The 11,116-nt window shown below is 39.8% G+C and overlaps 1 protein-coding gene across 1 annotated transcript in view; it reads left to right on the top strand.

Annotated features, from left to right (window-relative positions):
- Positions 1 to 564: 564 nt before the first annotated feature.
- The window catches only part of RIOK1 (RIO kinase 1), a gene marked incomplete at its 5' end in the record, with an annotated part of 13,589 nt that continues 3,037 nt past the window's right edge, over positions 565 to 11,116 (top strand). Inside the window, 12 exon segments of the mRNA XM_009873445.1 lie at positions 565 to 655; positions 1,306 to 1,375; positions 1,925 to 1,967; positions 2,679 to 2,771; positions 3,783 to 3,895; positions 4,021 to 4,101; positions 4,658 to 4,744; positions 5,272 to 5,409; positions 5,977 to 6,080; positions 7,806 to 7,912; positions 9,331 to 9,396; positions 11,022 to 11,116. The exon segment at positions 11,022 to 11,116 is cut by the window's right edge and continues 16 nt beyond it. Of these exon segments, the coding sequence (XP_009871747.1) occupies positions 565 to 655; positions 1,306 to 1,375; positions 1,925 to 1,967; positions 2,679 to 2,771; positions 3,783 to 3,895; positions 4,021 to 4,101; positions 4,658 to 4,744; positions 5,272 to 5,409; positions 5,977 to 6,080; positions 7,806 to 7,912; positions 9,331 to 9,396; positions 11,022 to 11,116 (1,088 nt within the window).

Here is an 11,116-nt window from a genome sequence, read left to right as displayed (position 1 = left end):
CTTATTGATACCACCATAACAGAATAGTTGAGAGAAATTAGTGATGCTGATCATGGTGTATTACATCTGACTGATGACACTTGTTCTGGGTGACTTATTCTTGCCTTTAGTTAGGGGTTTTATACTATCCAGTGTTGGTAAAATTGTGTTTAGATATGAATTGTGTTTGGAGGAGAATACCTGTAAGAAAAGAGAGCATCCTTGAAAGCTTTCTCTGTTCATTACTTTCTCATTTTTTCCTCTCATTTTTCTCGTTGATTCTGTCTGCTATTTGCCTTCCTTTTAGAAGAAAAGGTAATACTAGAGAGTTGCAGCTCCGTTTCCAGACTAAAAATAACCCTGAATCGGTGCACTTCTTGGAACTTTAACTGATGTATCACCTGTATTTTCTTTTCCTGAATTAAGTAAAAACAGATGGTAGTTTGTATCCATTTCCTCACTCTTTCTGGTTTTCTTTGTATAGCTCCATGTATAGGCATTCAGCTGACTTTCCCAATGGTATTTTCTGTATTTCAAGAGGCTGTTTAGATAAGGCACCTTAAATTAACTAATCTTTTGTTTCAGGCAAATAGGCAGACCCCTAGTTGCTATTCAGCAAAAATGTCTACCCCTACAGACAAGGCTTTAAGGAAATTTGAACATAAAATTAATTTAGGTGAGTGTAATTGCATTTTCTTCTTTTATGTCAACAGATACCACTCTGTGACATTCTCAGACTAATTCTGCTTTCTTCAAGCTAGAACTCACTGGCATGAGAGTAGCCAGATACAGCAGCTCTTGTACATTAGCAATCAATCAAACACCAGTTGAAATACGTAATGGGGAGAGGCTGTTGCTTATTTTATTCAGAGGAATGGTATTTGATTGTGGTACGAGGAGGGTGGACAGACTTAATGGTGAGGTCTCTGGGACTGACTCTGTTCTCTGTGTTGTTACCCCCTCATCCAACTTTGAGATGTAGACTGAGTGGAGAGCTAGGTCAGCTCTGGTGTGTAGCTCAGCTTCTGTCCTTGCTGCAGAGAGCTCCTCCTCTGTTTTAACATTGTGTTGTGGCATCTCAGCTGGCAGCAGAATTGCAAGGGCAGTTCTAAACATCAGAAACTTCTCCGAGTTTTGATTTTTCTATTTTTTTTTTTAATTTCCTCTTATGTGTTTTTCAGACAAGCTGAATTTTGATCTGTTTTAACATTGTGTTGTGGCATCTCAGCTGGCAGCAGAATTGCAAGGGCAGTTCTAAACATCAGAAACTTCTCTGAGTTTTGATTTTTCTTTTTTTTTTTTAATTTCTTCTTATGTATTTTTCAGACAAGCTAAATTTTGATGACTCCGTTATAAACAGAGTCACAGAAAAGTCTAGGCAGAAGGAAGCAGACATGTGAGTATTTTCATTTAAATAATTTGAACCCAGAAGAGTAGTTCTTATTTGCTAGTATGATTCTCAGTTTTGAATAAACGTATTAAGAAAAAATTTGTAAGTCTGCATGCAATTTGCCTTTCAGTCTTAAACCTTTTCACTAAATCGTTTCAAAGTTTGGATTCTGCTGCTGGTAGCATATCTGATTGTAGTGGTGTATTGAAAGTCTTCGCTTCTTCCTGGTGATTTGTTGAGGGAATGATACTTTTTTTTTTTTTTTTAAGCCTGCAGCTGATAGCCCTAAGTTGTTAAGACACATACCTTTTCTCCTAAATGAGCATAATTCAGTGGAGGCAAGAAAATATCTCTGAAAGTGAAGAGCCCTGATTTTTTTTTTGTTTTTTTTTTTTTTTCCCCTTGGCTATGGGAGAAACCTTTGCTTTTGTATGAATCAAAAGCCTTACTTCTTGAAGCTGTCATCTTATCTTTGATACAGAGTGTAATGATTTAGTCTGTCCAAGTACTAAACCCATAAGTGGGATTATATAATTTTATTTTCACTTCTGCTAGGTACCGTGTCAAAGACAAGTCAGACAGAGCAACAGTAGAGCAGGTAAGTCCTTAATTCATCAAATTTCTCTTCTGACGAAATCAAATAATGTGGAATTTTTGAGTCAGTGTTAAAACAGACACTGTAGGAACAGAGTTTTTGCTTAGAATTCTTTTTTTTTTTTTCCCTTGTTATTCTGAAAAAGCTTGCTCTGTTATGCTTCTTTCTTGTATGAAGGTTGTAACTGCTTCTGTAAACATTTTTGAGCTCATTTTTGTGTTTAGCGTTGTGATTTGATCGTATGTGGGATGCAGAATTCTATCCCAAGCTTTTATTAAATTCCAAAGAACAAGCAAAAAATACTGGGTTTGCTTTCCACACCCCCAGGCCCCTTGAGCAAGGATGAAGCAGCTGCATGGCCTTGGGCCAGTAATAGTTCAATTTCAGTTATGAGAGCTGTATCTTAAGAGAAACCTTATTTTAACACACTTAATGCAACTGTGGGTGGGAAATCATTCTCTTTCATCTCTTCTAGAGCCAGCTCTAGATCAAGCTTTGCTTGAAAAATCAAGTAGTGATGTTGAAAGAAAAAGTGAAATATTCTAGAATCATGGCAAAGTTCTGAGTGGTTGCTGTTTGGATTATCATTTGATATTAAGAAGAGTCTGATGCCGTGGGTGCTTTGATACGGTGCTGAGACTGAACTGGATTATTATTAGGTTTTGTCCTCTTCGAAGACAGCAACTGTGCTGACTTTTCTGTATCAAATTTGAGGTATTGGATCCAAGGACCCGAATGATTCTGTTCAAGATGCTGAGTAGAGGTGTCATAACAGAAATCAACGGCTGCATCAGCACAGGAAAAGAAGTAAGTTTTATTACAAATGACATAATCTTCTCAGCAAGGTAGATGGAAGCTTGTGCTCAGAAGATGTAATGAAATACTTGATTTTAATGCTACATTTTTTTATGTTGCTTGATTGGTAGGAAGTTATCTGTAGATAAAATGCAATTTATGGAAATTATGCAATTAAGGAAACAAGTTTCCCCAAGTATGAAAGATTTTTTTTAAATACTTAAAATACTCCAATACTTAAAAATTCCTAAATATTTAAATGTTGCCTTAAATTTGTGTGTCTTGTTAATTGTGTGTTACAAGTGAAATTTTTGGAAAGGGTACGTGTGCACGCAGTGTTAAGCAGTGCCTAAAAACCACATCGATGCGGGTGATTCTTACTTCATGCAAGACTTCTGTGTGCAGATCAGACCAGCTCCATGTCGGCAGGCGTGGGATTATCTAAACAGTGTAACAAAATCGTTTAAAATACTGTTGAACCTTCGTTGCTTTTACAAAACTACCATGTTTGTGGGCTGTTATTAGCAAGTAATATTGCTGATAATTAAAACCAGACCAAGTAAATGAATAAATTAGTTTTATGATGTCGAGTTCCTAGGCTGATCTGGTTTTCTTCCAAGTCATTGACTTCCACCCTGTGTAGAGGTGTTGATGTGAGATATTCGGGCCGTGCTTTATGGTCCAAATAGCGTGCAGGTTCAAATTAACCCTCCATGCAGTCTTGTTTCAGTCTCCAGAATGTGTATGAGGTGGATTTCTTGTGTGCATGGTTGTTTTTTGTCCTGTATGCACTGTCAAACTCCTGCCCAGTCTTGGGTACTTGCTGTAAGCTGCCTCTGGAAGACAAAGAGACTGTCCTTGTGCGCAGTCTCACTCAGCTCTGGGTCACGTAGGGGCTGGGGTGAGCTCAGGTCTTTCTATCAGATCTTTTCCAGATGTCAGAAAGAGAAGAGGAAAGGAGGTTATGTTGGTTTAAAGAGGTTTTTTCCTCTAATGTTATTTCTACCTTTCGTGTTCTGACAGGCTAACGTGTATCATGCCAGTACTGCAGATGGAGAGAACAGAGCGATAAAAATTTACAAAACCTCTATTCTGATGTTTAGAGATCGGGATAAGTATGTGAGTGGTGAATTCAGGTGAGTTTGACTTCTTCTTGCTTTTACTGGGGAAGAAGGTTGTTTGAGAAGTGGTGAAATCACCAGTGGTGGTACTCTGTTGATTAGCTAAGAGCACCTGCTGTCTTTAATTTCTTTGTTTAAAGATTTCGCCATGGATATTGCAAAGGCAACCCAAGAAAAATGGTGAAGACGTGGGCTGAAAAAGAAATGAGGAATTTAATAAGGTGATTCTTCTAGTTTTTATTTCAGCATGTTAAAGGTAACTGAAGAGGTTCAAGGAGGTACTCTCCTGTGGCTAGTCTCTGACTACCGCTACATTTTAGGATCTCTAGAGTATTCAGTAAAGTGTCTTGAGCTTCCCTGAGGGAGTAAAGAAAAAGGAAGAAGGAATAAAGATGTTCTTCTGTCTTGCTGGTCATGGTCTAAGCTCTTCAGTGCCTGAACTCTCTGACATGGCTGAAAAGTGGTGGAAAAAGCTAGAAATAGCTGCTGCTGAGTAACAGCATGCTGTGTGATATGGGTTAATCCAGGATTAACCTGAACTGTGTGAAGTTTCTTTGTCTAACACAGGAATGCTTAGAGAAAGGGTCAAAGCCAGAAAGGCTGTGGCTTTTCCTTTTCATTTCCTAGTTGTTCTTCACAAGTCAGAGTTTCATGAGTACTGGGGCGCTTACAGTATGTTATAATTAAAGCAACAGAGCTCCTGTAGGCACTAGTGCAATGCAAATAGTAGAGTTTGGGGTTATATTTTGTGTTTGTGGCTTTGTTCCTGCATTACAGGTTGAATACAGCCCAGATACCTTGTCCAGAGCCAATTATGCTAAGAAGTCATGTGCTTGTCATGAGCTTTATTGGTAAAGGTGATAGGTAAGTGTCCTTAAATCAATGATTTTTTTTTTTATTAGTAGCTTTTCACACAGGTTTATTAAAAACAAACAAATCCTTTGAATTTACCTACTATTACCTTAGGCTTGTAAAGTTAACATGCTCTTCTTACATGTGCATGTGACCTGCAGAATACTCAGACATTTCCCAGCCACTACTGCAGACAAGCTCCACAATTCTGAAGCCTCAGTTGTGTACAAAATGAATTCTTGAACTGGCTTAGCCAGAGATTAAGGCTAGAAAGGCGTGCTAATCATACATGAAGAGAGCTCATAGTTTTATAGGACAAACTTTAATGTAGCAAGATCCAAATTAGCTCATGTTGGAAGCAAACTCAAATATCTTTGGCAAGCAGAGATCAAGTTTGCTGCCCTTCCTGCTGTCTCTACTGACTCTCTTGGTGCACTTAATGAGTGTAACGATCAAGTACCACAGTTAAAGCATTTGCAGCTGATATGAAGGTGGAAAAAGTACTCACTTTGGGGTTTTTTTTGTGTTACAATTTCAAGACCTGCTCCTCTGCTGAAGAATGCTCAGTTATCTGACTCCAAAGTCCGGGAGCTGTACCTGCAAATCATCCAGTACATGAGAAGAATGTACCAAGATGCAAGACTTGTTCACGCAGATCTCAGTGAATTTAACATGCTGTATGTTTTTAAACTTTCCTCTGAATTGTGACATCTAAAACGTTTGCGTTGGCAACCTCTGTGTGACAGTACTGATCTACCTCTAAGGGAGGGTGGAGTCCTTTTTGTGAATAGGTTTTGTAATTTCTGTAATTGATGTGGCTTTTAACCCAGATCTGGGCTTTCTCTCTTTAAAGGAAAAAACAACCTAACGAAAACCCCCCCCCCACAACTCTCTGTCCCCACCCCAAAACCCCTCACAAACACATAAAACTTCACCAGAGAAAAAATTAGTAGGGTACAATTTCTATTATTTTTTCCCCTCTCTCTCCCCACCACCCATAACACTACTTCTTGTGTTCAGGAGAAGATGATTTCTTTACAGGTTGATAAATTAGCTTGTGTAGAGGGGGGAAAAGATTGACCCACAAAAGCAGCTCTAGCCCTAATACGCGAGGTGTACATTAGAGAAACGTGTGAAGAGTGTTTGCTTGTTCTGAAGTTCGAAACACACTTTATTCCCTGCCCCTCAATAATTGTTGACGTCACCGTGGCGGAGTTGGTGCAGCTGCCTCTCCTTGTTTGCAGGTACCACAGCGGGGACTTGTACATCATTGACGTGTCCCAGGCCGTGGAGCACGACCACCCGCACGCGCTGGAGTTCCTGCGAAAGGATTGTGCCAATGTTAATGGTGAGTGGGCCGCGCTTTAGCTCTTGTTCTGAGAGCTCGTTTATTTATTTACATTCGAAGGATTGTGCCAATGTTAATGGTGAGTGGGCTGCACTTCAGCTCTGGTTCTGAGAGCTCGTTTATTTATTTACATTCCTTCAGGTATAACTGGCTGTAGAAGCTGTCCAACTTCCGCTGAAATCCTCCCCTAGATTCTCATGACTCGCTCAGGGAGCGGCGTATTGTGCCAAGTTAGCACGATCTGCTTTGCTAGAGATTTTCTGCCTAAAATGAGCCACTAGGTTGAATCTCAGGTTCGTGGTAGATCTGAGATCAGTCCCAGTCTGCAGCAGTGCCTAGCACCAGTCTGAACTTCCCATACTTAATACTGACGTATTTTCTTCTATGTGTGGATTCCACATCTGGAATTCCTCAGCTGGCAAGGTTACTGTGTATCATGAAGTTGCTTGCACTTGCTTGTCCAGGTCAGCTGTGAGGATCTATGCCTAGAGTAATTTAATAGAGATGTTATCACTTGTCCTAGTCTTTTGATAAACAAGGTGCCTTTATTGTGTTTTTCTCTTGAAAATTTGATCTTCATTTGTGAGTATGCATGTTGTGTAACAGATCCACGCCTGGCAGGGTGTGTTTCTCCCTGAGGACAAGAAATCTGTCACTGCAGGCAGCTTTAATCCCACTTTTCTTCTCGAATTTATTTTTTTTTTTTTTTTTTTTTTTACATTTTACAGAGGCTCTTAGAATTCCATGGAAAAAGAATTGTGTGCATTTTGATGCTTTGGGGTTTGGTACCCCATATGCTAGTTTTTCTTTATTCCTTTTCTATTCATGAATTTCTAATACCTTCTTTCTGGCTCAGATACTTGTATCCTTGCTCTTTTTTCACGTCTTTTTGGCTTGGTCTCCCTAGATATTCTAGTGCCTTAGTTGCAGTGGTTACAGTGTGTTTTGTTTGCTTGTTTCCTGTTGCTGCAATTTTCGCGGCGTAGTCCTCCTTCAGGGACTCGGAGAAACACCTTGTTTTATGCTCTGCCCTAGCTGTGATCATTGAAAAGATTTGTGGTTCCATGGGCACAGAGAGCTGCCTCCAAACTATTTTTTTTTTTTTGTTCCTTCTATGATTAATTTCTCTTGGTGAGACACATTCTGACAACTTTAGTAGGAAATGCTTATTAAGCAATCCTCAGTGTCTTTCACTGCTCTTTTTCAGTACAGAAGTGCAGCCTCCAAATTTGGTTATCCTCAAGTCAAGAAACCAGTTCCGAGTGTAGTATTGAGGAAAATTCTTATACGTTAACATGTCTTCCCTTTTAGGTGAATCAGTGTTTCAGTGGATACTTTTTTTTTTTCTCTTTGGCAAAAGCTTGAGGTCTCAATTCCTTATGCTTTGAAATACATTTTTCACCTTAGTCATTGCAAATACTACACCTGCCTTAAATTGTTTACTTCTTAACCCTTACTCCCTTAAGTCTGAAATTGTTTTCGATTTCATATTTATCCAGTTACTCTCAGTTATTTGTTGCACCTGGAAGATGAACAGTTTTATTTCAAATGGCCAAGAGTAACCTGTTATCTAAATCAGTATGATGCAGTACATGCTGCGGACACTTTCCTGAGTCACCAGAGCCGCTGGCTTGCTGTAACTGTCACTTCAGCATCACAGCTGCCTATGTCACACATAATTACTTATGGCTTACGGTTTTTGCCTCTGCCCTTGTTTCCTGGTAGACTTTTTCCAGAAGCACAACGTTGCAGTGATGACTGTGAGGGAGCTGTTTGAGTTTATTACTGATCCTTCTATCACGAGCGAGAACATAGATGACTATCTGTCTAAGGTAAGGATTTGTGGCCTTGTTGCTCATGTAGGAAGTTGAATAATAAAAGCACGTCTAGTTCAAGCTCCTTCGCCTCGTTTTCTCTACATCCTCCTATTGAAGGAAGCTGGTACGTGACATTATAGAATCATAGAATTGTTAAGGTTGGGCAAGACCTCTAAGATCATCGTGTCCAACCATCAACCCAACACTACCATGACTGCTAAACCACATCCTGAAGTGCCACGTCTACATGGTTTTTGAACACCTCTGGGGATGGTGACTCCACCACTTCCCTGGGCAGCCTGCCTCACCACTTTCAGTAAGGAAATTTTTCCAGATATCTAATCTAAACCTCCCTTTGTGCAACTTGAGCTGCTTTCCTGTCATCCTCTCACTAGCAACTTGGGAGAAGAGACTAAAGCAGCTTGGTAGAAGAGACCAGTTATGTTGTGCTAGTGCTTCAAAAATGCGTACAGGTCTTTTTCATTTAATCCAGTATAGGATGACAACATTTCCATTCTATGTTTTCTCAAAAAGCCTCATCATAAAAACTTAAATGCCTATTTCAGATACTGCTAAAGCCAAGATGCTTTAAATTAGTTCTTTCTTTTTGGCAAGGAGAAGGTCTGCTGAAATAGAGCTGTGTTTATACAGGGACTGGAGTTAAGCATGCAGATTTGAGCAGAGTGGACTGAGGGAGGAAGGGAGTGACTCGGAGCAGTATTACTCCAAGGTACACTGTCTTGCTAGCCAAATATAGCGGTTGGCATGTTGGTTCTAGGAGGAGGTAAGCCTAATGCTGGTGGCAGCACCCATGTAGTTCATCTCCAGCTCCCAGTCCTCTTTTCCCAGTTACATGTTTATTCAGAAAGAGAGAGGCAGGAATAAAGAAGCACTTTTTAAGTTAACACGTATGCCATGCTCAGAATGGAGATTTGATGTGTCGTTCCTGGTCAGGACCACGTGAGTGAGGTCCAAATGCCAACGCACCCCGGGGATTACCGGATGTTTTGTACTTTCTGTCCTGTCGGAGGTTGAATGAGACAGAGCTGCACTATGTGGTTCCCTTTACTTGTGCTCCTCTGGCTTGCTAAATGTGCTTGTGAAGAGCCAGGTTCCAGGACTGAGCACTGCTCACTGCATTCTCCTTGTGCTGTTCTATCCTGTACTCATGCTGAGTTTGGCATATTATGGTCTGGAAGGAGCAGCAGGCATGTTTTCCCGCTGTTAATAAAGCAGATCTGCAGTTAATGAGCATGCTTTGCAGAAATGTTGGTTACCATTAGGTGTCACTCAAGGCATTGCCATGGGGAAAGCTGGAGTGTTAGTGAGTGACAGCTTGGGCTGCAGGGAGAGACACAGATGGGAACGATTAGTTGGATTAAGTGGTGTGATTTTAAAGAGTGATAGTTTTTCATTGTTTTATGTTTCTTTAGGCAATGGAAATAGCATCTAAAAGAACAGAGGAGGAAAGATCCAGTCAAGATAAAGTAGATGAGGAGGTAAGTGAGGATTTTTGTTCCTGCTCTGAAATTTAATATTAACCTTGTCTTTTCTCTAAACAATGAAAAGCTTTCTTGTTTCTTTGGCAAAATGTACAGTTTATAATCAAAACATACTTGGTGGTGCTGAGTTGTCTTGAACTAGTTGAGGTGAATTACTAAGGGGTGCCATGTGTAAAACCTGACACTGATATGGTGTTAGAAGGCAAATACTTCATTTCCTAGACCAGTATGTTGGCTTGTAGCTAGGTCCTTTGATGTATTTTCCAGTTCAGGTTCAGTTAATGAAAAAAATGAGTGAAGAGATCTTTATTATCACGCCAGTGTTTTTGGAGCAGCGTTACTGAAGCAGGATATTTGGTTATGTGCACTGAGCAACTTGCATATATAACTCCAGTCCCAGTCTAATTCAGTTCTTCCATGTACTGTTTCTCTTCCTTGCTTTTACGTGAAGTGAAGCCATTTCAAGTCCGTTGCAAAAAACTGCTAACATTCTGTAAAGGCCTGATGTAGAGATAAAACAATTTCTATGTTAGTCTTACCTGTGAGTTCCAGAAGAGTATAAAAAAACCAACCCCAAAACAAAGCAAGAAGGTAACTCTGTGCAGAATTCGTGTCAGGGAGAACCTCTTTGTAGTGGTTTGCATGGGGTTTGTCTTTCGAATCAGTGATACTTGATTTATTAAAGACAGGTTTTACTAATTGCTTTTGGCTCTAGCTTGGCCAAAGAAAGATTATTTTGTTGTTGTTGTTTTCTGAGATATCCTCAGCATACAGCTATAGAGTCAGATGCTAGGTTTTTGTTGCAGGACCATTTTTTTTCAAACCAGTTGTTTTTTTGCCTATATAAAGGTACTGACCTGTAAGCAAGGTGGTTTAGTAGCATCTAAGTTCAGCTTATTTCTTTTAGACTTCCCCTGTGATCGTGTTTGTGTCACTTCCTTCACAAAAGAGTGGAGCTGATTAAGCTCTGCGGAGGTGGGATCTCTGCTCTTTGCACAGTGCTTAATCTTACAATTACAAGGTGTACGGAATTTGGACTGGGATTGAACTGGTACCATCAAAAAGAGAAGCAAAATACTTCTCTCTGGGAGTGAGTCTGGAGGACTGTTTAAAAAAGACTGCATGACAAATTTTAAGAAAGTTGTTGTTGACACTACAGTATAGGTTTTACAACTTAAAAGCTTCCTGCAGCACTATAGTAAGTTGAAGCAGGTATTTTATAAAGAGATGAAGTTGTAACTGCATTTTAGTGGAGTTGTCTCCTGAAGGACTTGCAAACATCGCAGTATAAACATTAGAGAAAATCTTTAGAATATAAAATCTTGGGACTCAAATAGGTTAGAAAGAAGTTGGAAGGGTTGGAGAAGTTTATAAGCGGCCTGGTGGTAGTGATGCTAAGGAAGGAGTCTTATTAATCCTTATCTATCAATAATGTGCAGGTTGCTCCTGAGAAAAAACCCACAAAAACGATGCTGCTGTTCGAATGGTAGTGGATGACTTGCTGCATTCATCTTTAGTTTCTCTGAGCCTTGAAACCGTTTATGATTATTCTCTTAAGGCTGCATAGCTAGAAGGGAAGAACATAATGAAATTACATATAAGTCTGTGTTTCACTCTGTTAGGTGTTTAAGAAGGCTTACATACCCCGAACTTTGACTGAAGTTAAAAACTATGAGAGAGATGTGGATATAATGATGAAATTGAAAGAAGAGGATAT

This window comes from Apaloderma vittatum, unplaced genomic scaffold (genome assembly GCF_000703405.1).
Source record: "Apaloderma vittatum isolate BGI_N311 unplaced genomic scaffold, ASM70340v1 scaffold14117, whole genome shotgun sequence".
Lineage (NCBI taxonomy): Eukaryota > Metazoa > Chordata > Aves > Trogoniformes > Trogonidae > Apaloderma > Apaloderma vittatum.
Note: the sequence above shows the minus strand (reverse complement) of the source record. Positions and strands in the feature narration are given on the sequence as shown.